We start from the raw sequence: 21494 nt of genomic DNA on the forward strand, positions 1-21494 counted from the left end.
AAGATTAAGATCTGCAAATTCGACATAGATGAAGGGACTGAAGTGCCAAGTAAGTATGGAGTGCAATCTATACCCACTTTAATCATATTTCAAGATGGTAAGGAAATTGCACGCAAAATTGGTGCAACAAATGATTTGTCAAGTTGGGTTGATAGTGAAATAAGCTAATAGACAAATTTGCTTTTGTGTGTATTATAAATATTGATAAAAGGGATTGTAGCTCAGTCGGTTAGAGCAGTTCGCTCATAACGAATTGGGTCGTAGGTTCGAGTCCTACCAATCCCACCATTGTTAGCATGATCGTAACAATGAGAAAACTATAGTATATGAATTATATGTTGATATAATAGAGGAAATAATGGAATTTACTAAATCTTTGAATAATAAGTTAGATGGGTTGCACTTACTAAATCATCCATTCTACCAATCATGGAATACAGGAAGCTTAAGCTTGCAAGCTTTACAAACCTATGCTAAAGAGTATTATCACCATGTTGCTGCGTTTCCTCGTTATATCAGTGGTATACATTTTTTGTGCCCAGATTTAAAAATGCGACAGGTTTTGCTTGGTAATTTGATAGAAGAAGAACAAGGTGATGAAAATCACCCAGAGTTATGGAAACGTTTTGCTGAAGGGCTTGGTGTAACACGGTCTGATCTCCATAAGGATGCACAGATTAAAGAGACACAGGAGTTAGTTGATGGTTACTTTGATATTGTACGATCAGGTTTTTGCTTCCGGTTTGGGTGCACTTTATGCTTATGAACGTCAAACTCCAGAGGTTTCTAAGTCTAAAATTGAAGGTTTAAAAAAACACTATTCAATAAGTGATGAGCGTTCTCTTCAATTTTTTACGGTCCATATGCATGCTGATGAATGGCATTCTGAGGAATGTGCAAATCTTATTGAAGATCTAGATGAAAAAGAGCAAGATAAAGTTATGCAGGGTGCTCAAAAGGGAGCAAAGGCTCTTGTGGGGTTTTCTTGATGGAATGATGATGCTAGCGTGTGTTAGTAGTTGTAAGTAGCTTAAACTCAGTGATGTTGGAATGCAATGTCTGCATGTAATCTTCTTATATCTGACTTACGGCTTTGGGTTCATTTAGGCTATAGTGCAGAAGAGAAGTATCATTCTCAATTAGTTAGTGTTAATATTGATTTTACCTTTAAATCCCCCCCTTTAGGACTTACAACTGACCGGCTTGAGGATACTATATGCTACTTGGAGGTAGTTCAGAGTATTCAATCTCTCGTTCAAAGCAAGCAATTCAACTTAATCGAGCATTTAACTCATGATATATACAGGACCATTAATAACCTTGTGATGCAAAAAAGCTTATTATTTCTTCTATAGGCGTAACTATTCACAAAGTTGCACCACCTGTCCCCAGTGTGCATGGAGGTGTTTTCTTTACTTATCGTAATGCGTTGCAAGAATGATTTACATTTCTATTGGCTCAAATATGGGGAATCGCTTTTCCCATTTACAAAAGGCTGCTCAGTTACTGCAGGAACGCTATTTTAAAAATTTAAAATCTTCAATTATTCTGGAAACTAAGGCTATTTTACCAAATGATGCTCCACCTGGGTGGGACAGGCCATTTCTAAATATGGTTGTGTATGGAAGTTGTTCTTCTTCTCCTGAAGAGCTGTTAAAGGGCCTTAAACAAATTGAATGTGACATTGGCCGTCTGCAGGTCTATGAAAAATGGGCACCTCGCGTTATTGATTTGGATATTTTGTTATGGGATGACCTGACACTTGATACACCCTACCTTAAGATTCCTCACCCAGAATGATAAACAGACCATTTTTGCTTCACTTGATGGCAATGCTGAGTCCCATGGCAGTAGTTAACAAAACGTTTGGTACTATTAACCCTAACATTAAGGATTGCTTTTTAAGGAGTTTTACGCTTTCACCAGAGCTTGTAGGTATTGTTAATATTACTCCTGATTCATTTTCAGATGGTGGTCTTTATTATGATGCAGATCAAGCAACCAAGCAGGCACTGCGGCTGTTATCAGATGGTGCAAGCATAGTTGAACTTGGTGCTCAATCAACAAGACCTGGCTCCTCAATACAAACTCCAAAAGCAGAATATGCACGCTTAAAACCAGTGCTTGATAATCTCAATCAGTATATGAAAGTTGGTGACATTAAAGTCAGCATTGATAGTTTCTGGCCAGATGTTATTTTGAATGTTTTGGAGCACTACAACATTGCCTGGGTAAACGATCAGAAGGGAGATCTAGATGATAATACCTTAAAAGCGATTGCTAGCAGTGGATGTAGTATCGTTATTAGCATTCACTCTCCATACCACCACATAGTGACAACATTATCCCAAGTGACATTGATCCAATTGATACCATAAATAATTGGGCAGAAAGGAACATTAATAGATTACTAGCTCTAGGTTTTGATCAAAGCTCGATCATTATTGATCCTGGTATTGGTTTTGGCAAATCTATGTACCAGAATATCCAGATTTTACGCAGTATAGAAACGTTACAAAATTTTGGCTGCAAAGTTTCTGGTTGGTCATTCTAGAAAGTCATTTATTTCTTCTTTTTCTACAGAACCTGTCTTTAACCGAGATTTAGAAACAATTGCTTTATCATCTGCATTGCACAACAAGGTTGATTTCCTTCGAGTGCATAATGTGCGTGATCACATGCGATTTTTTGTAGCTCAAGCTGCTTTACAGGGATGCTAGTTATCGGAATTATGGCTGTTGATCCCAAGGGGGTAATTGGAATAAATAATGGATTGCCCTGGCATTATCCAAGTGAGTTAGATCATTTTCGTCAGGTGACTGACAAACAAGTTATTGTTATGGGGAGAAAGACATTTGAAACTATGCCTCAAGACATATTAGGGAATCGTATTCCTATTGTTTTTTCTCGTGACAAATTAAATTCTTGTTTTAACAGAGGAGTAAAATGCACTATTATTTCTTCTATGCAAGAGTTTTTGTCAATCCAAAGTAATTGGAGTTACCCTCAAATCTTTGTGATTGGTGGAGCACAAATAGCGCATCTTTTTTTAGAATATAATCTAATTTCAGAGTTCATCATGACAGAAATTTACAAACCCTATAAAGGTGATGTATATTTCAACTTAACACTTCTTGATGGATGGCATAAAACTATTCTCACCAAAACGAAAGATTATACTATATGTAGGCTAACACGTTAATATGCATGTTAAAGCAATTTATACCCACCGCATTGAATGTGGAGAAGTATTAGAGCAGGTTCTTGATCGCTATGTTTCAGAGTTGCTAGGAGAGGAAGTTGTTCTTGCTATCACATCAAAAATCATTTCTGTTTGTCAAAAACAAGTGGTTTGCAAAACTGCTTGTTCTAAAGAAGAGCTAATCAAAAGAGAAGCTGATGCAATTGTTGGTGTAGACCATAATTCTTACGGCATCTATTTAACGATTAAAGACAATATCTTAATTCCATCTGCTGGTATTGATGAATCAAATGGTAATGAAATGTATATTTTATACCCAAAGGATGTTCAGAAAACAGCTCTATCAATATGGAACTATCTCAAGACAAAACACTGCATAAAACATCTTGGTATTTTGATTACAGATAGTAATGTAACACCTATGCGTCGTGGGGTTACGGGCGTTGCTCTTGGTTGGTGTGGATTTGAACCACTTTATTCCTATATAGGCAAGCTAGATCTTTATAATCAACCACTGCAAGTAACACAAGTCAATCTTCTTGATGCACTGGCAACATCTGCTGTTTTAGTTATGGGGGAAGGGGCGGAGCAAACACCAATGGCAATAATTAGTGGTGCACCAAAGATTCACTTTCTTACTCGTCCGCCAACTGTAGAAGAAGAAAAAAGTGTTAAGATATCTATGGAAGAAGATCTTTACTCTCCTCTCCTCATGAGAGCCCGTTGGTTAAAGAGGAACTTAAAAATTTGCTATTAGACTTCTTAGAGGTTGTCCGGAAACAAGTAAAAAGGCTATAATATCTGAAATTTTAGTACGGGGTAAAGATGAGAAAAAAGTATCCAACAGATCTAAGCGAAAGGGAATGGGCAAGAATAGAAAAACACTTCAGAGTATCATACAAGAAAGGAGGAAGGCCGCCAAAGTATAGCAAAAGAGAAATATTAGAAGCAATTTTCTATGTATTGCGTACAGGGTGTCAATGGCGGTATTTACCAAATGATTTTCCGCTATGGAAGACTGTGTATGAGCAGTTCAGGCAATGGAAGAAGCAGGGAATTTTGAGAAAATGAATTATGAAATTACAAAATATAGTAGAAGAAAAATAGGAAGGAATGAGCAGCCGAGTGCCTGTATAGTAGATAGTCAATCTGTAAAGACTACAGAAAAGGGGGGATCAAAGGCTATGATGGAAGTAAAAAAGTAAAGGGTAGAAAAAGGCATATAATTACAGACACTCAGGGTTTTATACTAGGTTGTTACGTAGGCGCTGCTAACGAAAATGATAGAGATGGTATTAAAATAGCATTAAACAATATGAGAACAAAATATACTAAAGTTAAAAAAATGTGGGCTGACATGGGATACCAAGGAAGAAATTTAAAGAATCACATAAAGGAAGAATATGACATAGATATTGAAATTGTTAAAAGGCCTCCATGTAGATTTTGGGTGCACAAAGATACGCCACCTGAGCTACTACCAACAAGAGAACAAGGGTTTAAAGTACAGCCAAGAAGATGGGTTGTAGAAAGGACTTTTGCTTGGGTTAATAGGAATAGAAGGCTATCGAAGGAGTATGATTTACTCACAACATCCACTGAGAATTTCATATACCTAGCTATGAGTAGGGTTATGTTTAAAGAGGGAATATGCTTGAATTTACTAGTTTCCGGACAACCTCTTATACCAATTCCCGCTACACAAGTAACGGATAGACAATAATAGAAAAAAAGCCATACTGAAGTAAGTAAAGTAGCGAGGTTTAAATGGCATTAAGTTCAAAATTATTGGATGAAAAAGTGGTGGAATCAGCAAAAGAAATGCTGAAGAAAGTAAGAAATAACGCATATGTTGCAAAAAAACTAAATGCTGTAATTGCAGCAAAAAAAGCACAGTATAACAGCCGTAGCAAAGATATGCTGCATTTCAAGAAAGGCACTTACTGCATGACCTAAAATTTGGCAGAGAAGAAAAATTATTTGCTCCGCCTCAACGCCGTAGAAAAACTATATTGAATCAAAGTCAACGTGAACAAGTTGAGGTGTGGATAGAGGAAAACCCCAATATTACTATAAAAGAAATGAAAATAAGAATTCAAGAAAAGTTTGGTTTGAATATCAGCAAATCTACAGTACACCGTAATATGCAAAGAATGAAATTCTCATATATCACACCAAGACCAGTGCATAACGGACAAGATAAAAGTAAACAAGAGGAATTTAAAAAAAATCTTAATGAAACTATTGTCATGTATCCTGAAAAAGAGCTATTTTTTCTTCGATGAATCGCGGTTTGGCACACATTCAAAGATTGGACACGGGTGGTTTAAAAAAGGCATTAGGACACAGGTTAAGGTAAAACTAGGTAGGCAAAATTTTTATCTCTATAGTGCAGTTAATCCCAGAAATGGAGAAAGTTCTAGCTCAAACGTCAATACTGATTGTATGAATATATTCCTTGAGCAGATGTCACAATATTTAGGAACAAGGGAGGCATTTCTTATCATGGATTGTGCTAGTTGGCATAAGTCAAAAAATTTAAAAGTACCTAAAAATATCGACATTATATACCTACCACCATACTCACCTGACCTCAATCCTGTTGAGAGGTTTTGGTTATATATAAAACAGAACATTTTGCGTAACAAAATCTACGACACAATTGCTTTGCTTGAGAGCGCTTTGTGCAAATTTATTACCTCTCTTTCTCACTCCACAATTAAAAAACTCTGCAATGCCGCTTATTTGATTCACTAGTAATGAGAATTGGTATTACATAACCATATAACATTGGGAATAGAAACAAAAAACTTACTTGACAAACTCCGCCAGCCCACTTATCATGAAACTGAAGCTATTGTATTTGCTTTCGCCAATCTGCAGATTAAAAGGTAAGGATTACTTAATGTATCGGCGTCTTATGTTCAATTTTTTGCAGTATATAGATACTGTATGTCTTTACAAAACTTCATCTACATCTAGATTTTTATCTAAATAAGCTGAACGCGCTTATAAAGCGTTACAAGACATCAAAAAATGCCAATACTCGACAGAGATAGTAAAAGACTAGCTAACTCGGGGATTCTTTGTCTTTTTTCTGCTTAGTAAATTTCTTAAACATTTGCAGCGTAAGTTAGTTGCAATTAAAAGCAGCTGAATTTCGCTTGTCAAGCGTTTAAAACATAAAAAACGCCAATATTTTAAAGCAGATAATAACCCCAGGGCTTCTTTTGCCTTTTTTTTATTTGGTAAATTTCTTAATATTTATGGCTAAACGACAACCGTCATCCCGCTTCTTGTTAGCGGGATCTAGAGATACCGCGAATGAATCGCGGTATGACATAGGGAACCCTTTCTTGGGTTAGCTATAGATTTACTTCGCATATTCAGCTAATTTTTATTACAATTACAACAAAATAATTTTGGCTTTGATGAAAACTGTATATGTATGTCAATCCTGTGGTCACAGCACTGGTAGGTGGGTAGGGAAGTGTATTGCATGTGACAATTGGGATACAGTTGTTGAGGAAATAGCAGTAAAAACGGGCAAAAGAAGTATATCTGCGCCAATTTTAATAAAGACGTTATCGGGTAGCGAAATTATCACTCCAAGTCGTTTTTTAACAGGAATAGAAGAATTAGATAGAGTTTTTGGTGGGGTATCGTTCAAGGTGCTAGCATTTTAATTGGTGGCGAACCTGGAATTGGGAAATCTACCCTTTTGCTTAGAATTGCAGCTAATGTTGTGCAACTTTCCTCTTTTGAATGTCTTTATGTATCTGGCGAGGAATCTTTAGAGCAGGTGAGTCTCAGAGCAAAGCGTCTTAAGATAAATGAACCTAAAATTAAGCTTTTATCTACAGTGTCTTTAACTGATGTAGTAGCAACAATAAAGGAAAATAAAAGTATTAAATTCTTAGTAATTGACTCTATACAAACAATGTATGATAGCAGAATTACATCGGCACCAGGCACTGTAACTCAGGTCCGCACTTGCGCACATGAATTAACTATTCTTGCGAAACAATATGGTATTTCCCTCTTAATAGTTGGCCATATAACTAAGGATGGACAAATAGCTGGACCTAAAACTTTGGAGCATATGGTGGATACGGTATTATATTTTGAAGGTGAAAATAGTAATCAATATCGCATTTTACGCACTATTAAAAATAGATTTGGCCCTGCAAATGAAATTGGTGTTTTTGAGATGTCTGAAGCAGGACTTGTGCCTGTTGATAACCCATCATCATTGTTTCTGATGGCCCATGACAGAGAAGTAGTTGGCAGCGCCGTATTTGCAGGAATTGAAGGTTCAAGACCAATTTTAATGGAAGTGCAAGCATTAATAGCAGGGACTAATATGGCAACCCAAGAAGGGCAGTAGTTGGGTGGGATATTAATCGATTGGCTATGATCATCGCGGTGCTAAATGCTTGTTGCAAAATGTTTTTGCATGATAAAGAGGTATACCTAAACATTGCAGGGGGACTCAAAATACAGGAACCATCGGCTGATCTTGCTGTTGCTGCTTCCCTTATTTCAAGTGTAGTAAATTTACCGCTGCCAACTTCTTCAATAATCTGCGGTGAAGTTGCACTTTCAGGAGAAATTAGGAATGTCTCGCATGCTGATCTCAGACTAAAAGAAGCACAAAAGTTAGGATTCAAAAAAGCAATTATGCCTAAAAATGGTAATTACTCTTCTCATGATATTGAGATAATTAAGCTTGGTCACGTAAGGGAATTAAGAGAAATTTTTAATTACAATTAAATAACGCTTCAGCAAATTCTTTGCTAGTAAACTCCCTTAAGTCCTCTATATTTTCGCCAATTCCTATAGCATGTAACTTTATCTTATAAGCTTCTGCAAGTCCAATTACCACTCCGCCCTTAGCAGTGCCATCTAACTTTGTTACGATTAGCCCGGTAACATTAACCATTTTGCTAAATGCTTCTAATTGGCTATAAGCATTTTGGCCGGTAGTTGCATCAAGAACTAAAATAACGTCATGAGGGGCAGTACCATCCAATTTCTTTATCGTTCTATATATTTTTGATAACTCCTCCATAAGGTTCACATTATTTTGCAGCCTTCCTGCTGTGTCAATTAGAACAACATCAACGTTATCCTTTATAGCTTGACTTACAGCTCTATATGCCACACTTGCAGAGTCGCTACCGTACTCTCCAGTAACAATCAAGCAATCAGAACGTTCTGCCCAAATGTTTAATTGCTCACTAGCAGCAGCTCTAAATGTGTCACACGCAACAAGCATAACGGATTTTCTCATCTCCTTATATTTATATGCAAGCTTACCTATAGTCGTGGTTTTACCATTACCGTTTACTCCGCATACCATTATTATATGTGGTTTTTTATTTAAAATTAACGGCTGCACGACTGGATTTAATATAGCTTCTATTTCATTCACTAATTGCTGCGTGATAATATTATACTCAACTTCCTTGTCAAATTGATGCTTGTGAGCCTATCGATAATCAACTTAGAAGTTTTATGACCAATGTCCATGCTAATTAGCAATTCTTCTAGCTCATCTAAAAGCGACTGATCTAATTTTTTTTTGCCAGAAAAAATACTTTTCACTCCGTCGCTAAAGCGAGAAGAAGTTTTTAACAAGCCTTTATAAAGGTTACCAAATAAACTCAAGGGAATACTCCTTTTAATTACAATATAGAGAATGACATGCACTACGTGTATTTGTAAAGTAAATACACTCGTAACCCATATATTTTGTGAGTAAAATATACTGTTTGCTAGTGCATTTTTCTTTAGTTTTTAACCTAAATATGTTATAATGTAGAATAGCGGTTCACAGGTAATTTTATGAGTTATAATGAGAAAATTTTAGATCATTACGAAAATCCAAGAAATGTTGGCTCTCTGGATAAAAATGATCCAAATGTTGGCACTGGTCTAGTTGGTGCACCATCGTGCGGTGATGTAATGAAATTGCAGATAAAGGTCAATGACAAAGGTGTTATTGAAGATGCAAAATTTAAAACTTTTGGCTGCGGTTCTGCCATTGCTTCAAGTTCCTTGTTAACAGAGATGATAAAGGGAAGAACCATCAGTGACGTTACACAGATAAAGAATACTCAAATAGTGGAAGAGTTGTCTTTACCTCCAGTGAAGATACACTGTTCGGTACTTGCTGAAGATGCTATAAAGGCTGCTATTCATGACTATCAAAGTAAACAAAAGAATTAAGAAGCTACGAACATGGGTGAATATCAAGAAGTAGGCGGAGGTGAAACTGTAAAAAAGAATAAAAAACTTATCACTATAACTGCGGAAGCAGTAGAAAGGATAAGGTATTTATTGGACCAAAAGAAGCATACTAACCTTGAGAAACCGGAAGAAGCAATAGGAATAAGAGTGCTAATTAAGCAAAAAGGATGTTCTGGTTTAAAATATGATATTGAATATGCATATGATACTCGTCCTTTAGAGTCGATAATTGAGGAAAACTGTAGTGATGGCCAAAAAGTTAAAGTGTTGATCGACCCAAAATCCGTCATGTTTATTCTTGGCTCTGAAATGGATTATGTAGAAGAAAAATTTCATCGGGTTTTGTTTTCAAAAATCCTAATGAGAAAGGAAAATGTGGTTGTGGAGAGAGTTTTCATGTCTAGCAACTATTTTGCATTGTTTGAAATTGAACCAGCTTTCAATATCAGTTTTGATGAGTTAGAGAAAAAATATATTGAGCTAAGCAGGACTGATATAAATGAAAGACAGTCCCAAAACATGGAAAATATTAACAGAGCTTATCAAGTGCTAAAGTCACCACTAGAACGTGCTGAGCATTTGCTGGATTTTTTTGATGTGAAAAGCCAAAAGGACCACTTAAATTCTGAAATATTAAGTGAATCAATGGAAATAAGAGAGTATTTGCTGGACTGCGACGATCTACAATTTGCAAGCAGGATGATTGATGAAAAAATAAAAGATTGCGTTAAAAACCTAATTAACACTTTTGCTGTAAAGAATTTTGATGGAGCTGCTACACAAGTCTTAAGATTGAAATATTTATATAAGTCATTTGAGGAGGTGAAAAAGAATGCAACCAATTCAAATTTCTGAACCAAATTCAAGTGAAGTAGTTTTTGGTATAGATCTTGGTACTACCAATTCTTTGATTGCTATGGTAAATAAAGCTGGTAACGTGGAGATATTTAAAGATGAACAAGGAAGAGAACTGCTGCCTTCTGCTCTTTCATATGAAAATAATACATTGAAAACTGGCTACGATGTCGGTCAAAATGCAATCTACTCAATAAAGCGTTTAATGGGTAAAAGTGTTGAAGAATTAAATAAAGAAGGCCTCAATTTTGAAATAGATCATGAAAGCGAAAAAGTTATTAGAATAAAATGCGCAGAGGAAAAGTATCTTACTCCTATTGAGATTTCTGCTGAGATATTAAAAGCTTTATGTGAGAGGGTAAAAAAGTCTAAGGGACTGGAAGTAAAAAAAGCAGTGATTACTGTGCCAGCTTACTTTGACGATTCAGCACGTAACGCAACTAAATATGCGGCAAAATTAGCTGGCATAGAAGTTCTTCGCCTCGTTAACGAGCCAACCGCTGCAGCGCTTTCTTACTCCATTGAAAAGAACAATAGCAGTGGAATATATGCAGTTTATGACCTTGGTGGTGGAACATTTGATATTTCGATATTGAAATTGCATCAAGGAGTGTTTCAAGTTCTTGCGGTTGGTGGTGACACCAAACTCGGCGGTGATGATTTTGATCATTTGCTGAGTTCAATTGTGATTGATAAGTATAGAGAAAAGACGGCTAAGCAACTAAATTCCTTACTTATCGAATCACGTATTGTAAAAGAATACCTGAGCAAAAACACCTCAGGCATTTTTGAATTCAGCATTAACGGCAAGCCATTTGAATGTGAAATTACCAGAGAAGAATTCGAGCAGGCAATAAGTCCTTTAGTTAATAGGACTATCAATATAGTCACTCGTACTATAAGCGATATAGATCTTAAAATTGACGATATAAAAGGAGTAATTTTAGTTGGTGGTGCAACTAGAACACCATTGGTTCAAAATTCACTAGTCAAACTCTTTGGAAATAAAGTACTAAATGACGTGGATCCGGATAAAGCAGTTGCCATTGGGGCAGCTCTGCAGGCTCATGATTTAATTTCGAGCTCAAAAGATAGAAATATTCTCCTGGATGTTCTACCTTTATCACTTGGCATAGAAACTATGGGAGACATAGTTGAAAAAATCATACCAAGAAATACGCCACTACCAGTTTCAGAGATAAAAGAGTTTACAACTTATGTTGATGGGCAAACAGCAATGAAAATTCATGTTTGTCAGGGAGAACGTGAAATGATAGAGGATAACAAATCTCTAGCGCAGTTTGAACTAAAAGGTATACCGCCACTGCCTGCAGGTTCTGCAAGAGTTGAAATAGAATTCACAGTTAACGTTGACGGAATCTTGACTGTTACTGCAAGAGAAAAAACCACCAGAATCGAGCAGACAGTTGAAGTAAATTCAAGTTTTGGCTTGAGTGAAGCTGATATTCAAAATATGGTTGACCAGTCAATAAACAGCTTTGACGAGGATATGAAGGCTCGTTCCCTTGCAGGCGCTAAAATTAATGGAAATAAACTCATACACTTGGTTGAAAACAATAATAACCTTTCCACTGATCAAAAGTTGAAAAACCTATTACAAAATGCAAAAAACGCTTTACAAGGCAATGACTTGAATGAAATTAACAACACTATCGCCGAGTTAGAAAATTCTTCTTTAGAGTTGTGTGAATTAACAAATAGGTAGAAAAAGCTTACACAACCTTGTGCAATACCCTATTTAATCTCAAAGCAACAGGTAACCTGAAATTAAATGGTAACCAATCGACCTTTCCTAATTTAAATGATAAACCAACTATGCTTACACGCCCAATGATATTTTCCATTGGTACAAAACCAACTTCAGGAAACCTACTATCTAAAGAATTATTTCTATTGTCTCCCATAACGAAAAATTGATCGTTAGGTACATAATAAACCGGAGTGTTATATGATAGCTTATTAGAAATGTCATCTACCAAAATCTCATGTTCCTTGCCACTTAAAAGCGTTTCTATATATCTTGGTATGTTACGATTTGACTCATAATCAAAAAAACTTTCAATTTGCCTTCGCTTTACTTTCTGATCATTTAGGTATAATTCTCCCTCTATCATTTGCACTTTGTCACCTGGTGTTCCTATTACTCGCTTAACAAACCTGATGCTGTCATTTCTTGTGGGTTTGGAAAACTACTATGTCGCCACGCTTTGGAGGGGTATAAAAAATCCTGCCGCTAAAAATGTTTGGAGAAAATGGAAAGGAGTGTTTACTGTAACCGTATGAATATTTACTAGTAAAAATGTAATCCCCTTCAAGTAGGGTGCTTTTCATTGAACCAGAAGGTATATGAAATGGCTCGAATAAAAAACTACGTATTGACAGCGCAATCAACAGTAAAAAAAACAATGAAGATAAAAATCTTCCCGTTCTTATCACCCAGTTTTTGCTTAGTTCTTCCAACTTTGTTTTTCTTATAAATTAAGCTTATTATAATACATAAATTAAAAAATGGTAATATGAAATTTTATTTGTGAATGTTATTCCTCTATTCAAAACGATTTTGGTTCATTTCTTTCAACGGTGTCATCCAAGTAGCGTGACACATAACTGTACGAACATTGCAATTTGCAGGTGGCAGATGAAAGTAGCTGATGCACATCTGTACGAACATTTGCTTTTGTTAAGGTAATATGGTGTTATGAAAGTAGCTGACACTGGAATGGCTTTGTTGCATCGCTACTTATGAAAGGCTAACTATAGTTAGGATTATAAGCAACCTATTGAAAATCTTGTTTTTTTGCAATCAATCTGATCAAATTTAAGAATAGTAATTTGTTATTTATATTAATAAATTTAATTCTATTGAAAATAGCTAAAGCATTGAAATTCTTGAATTTTAGCCGGATTGGTAAATGGTAGTGAAATTTCTTTTACTCAAATTTAGGTATTCATTGACCGTTCTTGTTATAAATACCAGAATAATAAGCTACTGATATTCCCTATCTTTTTTATCTTTAATCCATCATAGCTAGCGATGCAACAAAGCCCACTGGAATCCAGGTTGTAACCGTTCACGGATTGTGAGAATGAATAAAGAACTAAGCAGTCGTAACTTTTGGAAGGGATTTTGGCCATTGAGACGTGATGTCAAAAATATCGACAACATTCTTTCCACAAATCTTTCTCCATGTTCCGACCAGGTGAAAAAGCTGTTTTTACGATAGCCGTCTAATTTGCCGTTCTGCAAGGTTGTTGATTGACTTCAGGCTTTCGTAAAAACTTCCACACCATATCCTCGGCCTTAACATCTTAATGGCCATTCTCAAACCATTTACAAGCCTTGTCATTTCATGCCCCCCCTTTTTGCATTAGTTGTGTAGCATCTTTTAATATTAGCAAGGCCTATAATAGTGCAACACTGCCTTACGTATTGCCAATCCAAATTCTACTTGCTGTAAAATAACACAATCTGCTACATCGCTGCTAATCTCAATCCCTCTGTTTATTGGCCCTGGGTGCATAACAATCGCATCTGGTTTTGCGTATGATAGCTTTTGTGAATCAAGTCCATACAAATAAAAATATTCTTTCTCTGAAGAACTATTATTCATGCGCTCTTTCTGCAATCTCAAAAGCATAATTACGTCAGCATCCTTTATACCTTCAATTAATGAATAATGGACTGAATCTACTTCAGGAAAATGCTTACAAATCAAAGTTGGTGGTGCGACCAAGTTTATCTCTGCTCCAAACATTTTTAGCAATCTTATATTTGATCTTGCAACTCTACTGTGCAGAATATCTCCACATATCACAACTTTGAGGTCCTTTATTTGCTTTTTGTGATTGCTGATTACAAGATAGTCTGCAAGAGCTTGAGTTGGATGTTCACTACTTCCATCGCCTGCATTGATTAGCGAGCAGTTAACATACTTTGCCAGTGTATTAATGATACCACTACTTTTATGCCTGATTATTATGTAATCAGGATTCATTGCATTTAATGTTTTGATCATGTCTTTTAGATCTTCTCCCTTGTTAATAGAAGAAGATCTTATTGGCAAAGTTACAACATTTGCTCCAAGGCTTTTTGCTGCTATTTCAAAAGACGCAAGTGTACGCGTTGAATCTTCAAAGAATAAATTTATTACTGTCTTATTTTCCAAGATATGACTATTTGCAACTTCTTTTTTAAGGTACTGGTTGGCCAACTTAGTTATATTTTCTACATCATCGACTGTAAGGTCTGAGATGTTTAACAAATTCCTTCTCTTGTTCATAGTTTCCTTTTCAACTACTTGAACCTATTCTACTTTCTTATTACCTTTTTTCAATAGACTTCTTGTGCAGCAATTGTTTTGGTGAAAGAACGGAAAAAGATAGTAAAGTCAAAATTAAGTTAGAAGGAAGAAAAAGTTCAGCGAGTCAAGAGTAAGGTATATTAGCATAAATCTTTCATCCCAATGTTTAGTGGCGCTGGGGATTACTTCCACTTACACTCATCCGCTATCATAACAGCCTCAAAAAGATGCTTCTCAAGTTCACTTAGAGGCAAATCACTTTGTGAATAATTTCCCCAAGATTTTAGTATATCGGAAGTTTCAACGCCTTCAATAATAGGATATTCTTGGTTTTTTTTAGCGTATAACTCTTGAGCCTGCTTGCTTACTAAAAATTCCAATAAGACTATAGCATTTTCCCTGTTTTTTGCGTTTTTTGTTACTGCTGCACCACTGATGTTTACCATTACACCGTGATCGTTGCGATTAGGAAAAAAAGCCCCTAGCTTGTCTGCAACATTCTTTTTATTTTCTGATAAAAGAATTCTCGCAAAGTAGTAGCTGTTTACTATTGCAACATCTCCCTCACCCGCTGCTACGGCGTAAATTTGATCAGCATCACCACCACTTGGTTTTCTTGCCATATTGCTCACAATTCCGCTTACCCATTCTTTCGTCTTTTCAAAACCATTATTTGCAATCATAAAAGCAATTAACGATCTGTTATATGGACTTGTAGAAGAACGCACTAATATTTTTCCTTTCCATTTTTCATTTGCTAAATCTTCATAAGTACTTAAGTCCTTAGGGTCTACTGACTCTTTATTGTAAACCAATATCCTAGCTCTTTTTGTAAGACCAAACCAATAATCTTCACTGTCTCTAAATCTTGCAGGTATAACACTTTTTAAAACCTCTGAATCTACTTGAGATAAAAGTCCTCTTTTTTTTGCTAGAATTAAGTTGATTGCATCAGCAGTCAAAAATAAGTCAGCTTCACCACCGTTTTCCATTCGTGAAAGTAGCTGAGAATAATCATCAATGATGTAACGTACTTTAATACCTGTATTTTTCGTGAATTCATCAAACAAAGTACGTACTAATTCTTCTTTGCGCGATGAATAAACATTTACCACTTGTGAGTCATTAGTTCCGTCGTTTCTGTATAAATAAGTAATAACTATCAATATAATTGCTATTAAGGATGTGAATATAAAGGCTTTTTTCATATTGGATAAAAAATAACTTCTTTCAGTTAAAGTTACCAAGATGGTACAACTTTAGCAAGTGTAAAGTTCGTTAGATAAATCATAAAAACTTCCTTGACAAGCTTCGCCAGTCCCCTTATCATGAAACTGAAGCTATTTATTTATCTTCTCTGTACAGATTAAATGACAAAAAAACTCACGTATCTGGCGTCCCATGTTTAATTTTTTGCACTATGTGCATCTTATGTCTTTATAAAATTTCTAGGTTTTTACCTAATATAAGCTGAAATGCGCTTATAAAGCATTTAAAATATCAAAAAACGCCAACTTAAAAAATGGATAGTGAATAATTAGCTACCCTAGGGTTTCTTTTGCCTTTTTTTCTGTTTAGTAAATTTCTTAATGTTTATAATTTAGATTAGTTGCGGCTTAAAAGCAACTGAATCGCGGTTATTAAACGTTTAGAATAAAAAAACGCCATACTTGAAAGTATAATGTAAGTAATTAGCCAACCACGGGGCTTCTTTTGCCTTTTTTTTATTTGGTAAATTTCTTAATATTTATAGCTAAACAACAACCGTCATCCCGCTACTTATTAGCGGCTGAGATACCGCAGCAGTATGACGGTTCGCGGCGGCATAGTAATTCGTCATCCCGCTGCTTGTTAGCGGGATCTATGTTAAGGTATAGTAGGGGATCTATGTTAAGAGATACCGCGAATGAATCGCGGTATGACGGTTCGCGGCGGCATGACGAGAAAGGGGCTACTCGGATGACACCCTCTTGGATGGAAACCAGTGTCAGCTACTTTCATGACAAGAAGAGGGTACTGGAATGACAAAGTGGAGGGTCTGCTTCTGTCATCCTATGATAGCTAAAAAGACCTGGATTCCAGCGTCACGCGCTGGAATGACATTGTAGGGTGTTATCTGAGTCCTTTTTTCCGTCATCCGAGGACCGTATGACGTCATCCAAGCAGCGTGACTACTTGGATCTAGCGCTGAATTACCAAGTCCAGTCAAGTGCAACATCATCACCTACTGGAATGTCAAATTTCGGTTGTGACATTACGTTCTTTACAGCTTCTTGAAATCCATTATTACTAGCATTGACATCAATTGTAACGCTTGTTTTGAATTTGTCATCGCTTGTGAGTCTATTAAATATTGCATCCTCTGATGGAATTAGCCCTCTACTGTTTAAGAACTGTTTTGCTGTTTGTTCAGTTCCAACATTATACTCTGCTTTATCTGTGCTAGCTATGGCGTCCCCCAATTTATCCACTAGAATTGATTTGTCGCCGTCTTGTGCAGGAAGTATAGCTTCCGCGAAAGCTTTTTTGTTTGCTGCCTCTGTAAGGTTGGAAGCATCGATTTTAGCAAACGCAGTATCTGCTACTGATTTAGTATAAACCTTCTTAGTATCATCAGTACCAACTGTTGCAAGAGCAGGAACTAGAACATCCACGACAGCTTTTTCTGCAACTTTTGTTCCAAGATCTGCAGTTTTAACAAAAGGATATTTATCAGCTAAGAAATCTTTTGCTATTTTTTCCTGACCAGCAGCACCATATACTTTGTCGTTAGAGGTTGTCCGGAAACAAGTAAAAGGCTATAATATCTGAAATTTTAGTACGGGGTAAAGATGAGAAAAAAGTATCCAACAGATCTAAGCGAAAGGGAATGGGCAAGAATAGAAAAACACTTCAGAGTATCATACAAGAAAGGAGGAAGGCCGCCAAAGTATAGCAAAAGAGAAATATTAGAAGCAATTTTCTATGTATTGCGTACAGGGTGTCAATGGCGGTATTTACCAAATGATTTTCCGCTATGGAAGACTGTGTATGAGCAGTTCAGGCAATGGAAGAAGCAGGGAATTTTTGAGAAAATGAATTATGAAATTACAAAATATAGTAGAAGAAAAATAGGAAGGAATGAGCAGCCGAGTGCCTGTATAGTAGATAGTCAATCTGTAAAGACTACAGAAAAGGGGGGATCAAAGGCTATGATGGAAGTAAAAAAGTAAAGGGTAGAAAAAGGCATATAATTACAGACACTCAGGGTTTTATACTAGGTTGTTACGTAGGCGCTGCTAACGAAAATGATAGAGATGGTATTAAAATAGCATTAAACAATATGAGAACAAAATATACTAAAGTTAAAAAAATGTGGGCTGACATGGGATACCAAGGAAGAAATTTAAAGAATCACATAAAGGAAGAATATGACATAGATATTGAAATTGTTAAAAGGCCTCCATGTAGATTTTGGGTGCACAAAGATACGCCACCTGAGCTACTACCAACAAGAGAACAAGGGTTTAAAGTACAGCCAAGAAGATGGGTTGTAGAAAGGACTTTTGCTTGGGTTAATAGGAATAGAAGGCTATCGAAGGAGTATGATTTACTCACAACATCCACTGAGAATTTCATATACCTAGCTATGAGTAGGGTTATGTTAAAGAGGGAATATGCTTGAATTTACTAGTTTCCGGACAACCTCTTAGCATTATTTTGAACCCTATCCAAAGCTTCCCCAAGTTTATTTACTAAAATTGATTTGTTGCCGTCTTGTGCAGGAAGTATAGCTTCTGCGAAAGCTTTCTTGCTTGCTGCATCTGTAAGGTTGGAAGCATCGATTTTAGCAAAAGGATATTTATCAGCTAAGAAATCTTTTGCTATTTTTTCCTGACCAGCAGCACCATATACTTTGTCGTTAGCATTATTTTGAACCCTATCCAAAGCTTCCCCAAGTTTATTTACTAAAATTGATTTGTTGCCGTCTTGTGCAGGAAGTATAGCTTCCGCGAAAGCTTTCTTGTTTGCTGCATCTGTAAGGTTAGAAGCATCGATTTTAGCAACTATGTTAGCTCCAGTAAGTTTGCCTAGCATAGCAGTTACACCAGGATCAGTTGCATTGGAACCATCAACTTTAAGAACTTTATTTGCATCTATAAGTTTGCCTAGCATGGCAGTTACACCAGGATCAGTTGCATTGGAACCATCAACATTAACTTTACCATCGAATTTAGTATCTGCTGCTGTTTTAGTATAAACACCATTATCACCAGCACCTGCTGCGAGCCGTGGTACTAAATCGGCTATGCTTGTTATAGGCACTTGATTACCGTTGTCATCATAACGTAACAACTCAGCTTTAGTAGCTAATTCAGTATTTGCTGCTGTTTTAGTATACACCCTATTGTTATTAGTACCACCTGTTGTAAGGGCAGTTACAAAAGGGTCTGATATGTTGGTACCATCAACATTAAGTTTGTTAGCTAATGCAGCATCGGCAGCAGCTTTAGTATAAACACCATTAGCACCATCCCGTGCTGCTAGTGCTGTTACGAAAGCAGGCAACTGAAGATTGCTACCAGTAACATTAACTTTATCATTGAATTTAGTATCTAATGTTCCTTTAGGATACATTTGTGGATCCTGGCCTGCTGTAAGCTTTCCTACTAAAGCATTTATAAAATCATTGTCGTTTATGAGTTCTTGTTCTGTTTTATTACTCAATCGATCATTCAACGCCATATCACACTCTCCGTTAATTATAAAAACCATAGCATGCATGAAAAAAGTATAATTTTCGTTAATGCTAGATTTTACATAAGTTTTTTTTGAGGTTTGTCGTTTCAGAATTCTTCTCTTGCTATCCCAGTCCCCTCTCCTGTCATCCGAGTAGCTGACACTGGGATCCAGTTTTCCATATAATCTCATCGAAAATGTTGTAACCACTTTCTATACTAGTTTGCTTGCTCACAAGCAAACTTTCCTGGATCCCAGTGGGCTTTGTTGCATAGCAGCAGAAAAATTAGTGATTACTGACAAAATTCATTATAAATAGCGATTTAACTGTTGAAGGAAAAATATGCCACAAAAAATGAGGGTCAGTAACCATAGCGAATATAACAAATTTCTAGAAAAAAGAGGAAATATTTTTCATTATATCAACGAAGCCATAGAAAAGTGGTACGAGAATGGTCCAAAAATACCAGGTGGCAACAATATTTATAGCGATAAAGTTGTAATTTTGGTGCACATAATAACTTGTTTATTTAGAATAGGCCTGAGGCAAACAGTTGGGTTTATAGCAGGATACCTTGAGCAAATTGGGAAAAATTTGCAAGTTATCAGCTATTCACAATCATCAAGAAGGTTTAAGAAACTCAATATTAAGATCAATGATTGCAGAAAATAATATGGAAGATATCGAAATTGCTATAGACAGTACAGGAATTAGTATATACAACAACACTCCTGGTCATAGCAAAGAAAATAGCGAAGATAGAAAGTATCGCAGCTATGAACAGACAAGAAAATTGCATGTAATGTTGAATACAAACAGCAAAAAAGCCATAGCTGTAAAATACAGTAACGGCTGATCACTATGGAGCTTGTGATTTGCTAAAAGAAGTCGATTTTCAGTATGTCATAAAAGTACTATATGCAGATAGGGCATATGACAGAGAAAAGCTCTATAAGCTGTGTAATCAATATGGTATAAAAACGAAAATTCCTCCGAAAAACAACGCAGCAGAGCATCCAAAGTTAGACTATATGGCTGAGAGAAATTCTGCAGTCAAGCTCATAAAGTCATATGATGAAGATGGTATAAAGAAGTGGAAAAAAGAGATGAGTTATGGAAAAAGATCTTATATAGAAAGTTTTTTCTCGCGACTGAAACAAACATTCGGGTTTAGTTTTAGGAATAAATCTGAGACAAATAGAGAGAAGGAACTACTTGTTAAATGCTATTTGCTCAATAAGTTCACTGATATTGGTATGGCTAAATTTGAGATAGCTTCATAAATTTATTGTGCGTTACCTACTATCCGAAGAGCGATGCAACAAAGCCATCCCAGTGTCAGCTACTTGGATGACAGAGGGGAGTGGGATGACAGAAGATGATGGAGTGACAGGGAGTAATACAAAAAGTTTCGTCATCCCCATTGAATCGGCTTTAAAATCGATGTTCAAAGTTGAAATTTCCCTAGAAGATGCGGGGAAAATCAGAAAAGGTCAGGAAGTTGTATTAAATAACTTGCGTAATTTAAAGAATCATGATATTTGTTGTACGGTGGTGGGTAGTGTACCTATTGCAATCTGCAGTTTTATTTATGGTTGTGTGAAACCTATTCGTGTTTTTAATATTTAAAATGAGGTTTAGATGTCGATAACATCCGAAAAGAAAAAGAGTTTGATAAATATATATGCAATTAAAGAAGATGATACAGGTTCATCTTTTGTACAATGTGCAATTTTGACCGAGAGGATCAGTAACTTAACTGAGCATTTTAAAGTGCACAAGCATGACCATCACTCTAAGCGTGGTTTACTTATATTGATAGGTAGAAGACGCAAGCACTTAAATTATATAAAGCGTAAATTTGGTAATGAAGCCTATCAGGAATTAATAGAGAAGTTAGGCATTAGAAAATAATCGAGGAATTTAGTATGTTTAAAATTATAAAAAAATCTATAGAGTGGGGTGGTCGTACCTTATCTTTAGAAACAGGAAAAATAGCACGCCAAGCACATGGTTCAGTAGTTGTAAATTACGGTGATACTTCTGTTTTAGTAACTGTTGTAAGTAAAAAGAAGGAAGAAAATGTTGATTTTCTTCCTTTAAATGTACAGTTTATCGCAAAAAGCTATGCCATGGGTAAGAT

General features: G+C 36.0%; 1 protein-coding gene, 1 long non-coding RNA gene and 1 other non-coding gene across 4 annotated transcripts; all 3 read left to right on the top strand.

Moving 5' to 3' along the window:
• The first annotated feature begins 210 nt into the window (after nucleotides 1-210).
• Trnam-cau lies at nucleotides 211-285 on the top strand. Its single transcript has one exon. It is a non-coding gene; the product is annotated as a tRNA-Met (tRNA).
• Nucleotides 286-6864: 6579 nt separating this feature from the next.
• On the top strand, nucleotides 6865-7555 carry LOC123258117. Of its 2 annotated transcripts, XR_006507972.1 has the most exons (4): nucleotides 6865-7004; nucleotides 7066-7187; nucleotides 7252-7316; nucleotides 7379-7555. It is a non-coding gene; the product is annotated as an uncharacterized LOC123258117 (long non-coding RNA). The 2 variants fall into 2 exon arrangements; XR_006507971.1 differs by having other exon boundaries at nucleotides 7252-7555.
• A 2409-nt stretch (nucleotides 7556-9964) lies between these two features.
• LOC123258119 (chaperone protein HscA-like) lies at nucleotides 9965-12484 on the top strand. Its single transcript, XM_044717999.1, has one exon. The coding sequence runs from the start codon at nucleotides 10287-10289 to the stop codon at nucleotides 12033-12035; it is 1749 nt and encodes a 582-aa protein (XP_044573934.1). The 5' UTR covers nucleotides 9965-10286; the 3' UTR covers nucleotides 12036-12484.
• The last annotated feature ends 9010 nt before the right edge of the window (nucleotides 12485-21494 follow it).

The sequence above is a fragment of the Drosophila ananassae genome, assembly GCF_017639315.1.
Source record: "Drosophila ananassae strain 14024-0371.13 chromosome 4 unlocalized genomic scaffold, ASM1763931v2 tig00000245, whole genome shotgun sequence".
Lineage (NCBI taxonomy): Eukaryota > Metazoa > Arthropoda > Insecta > Diptera > Drosophilidae > Drosophila > Drosophila ananassae.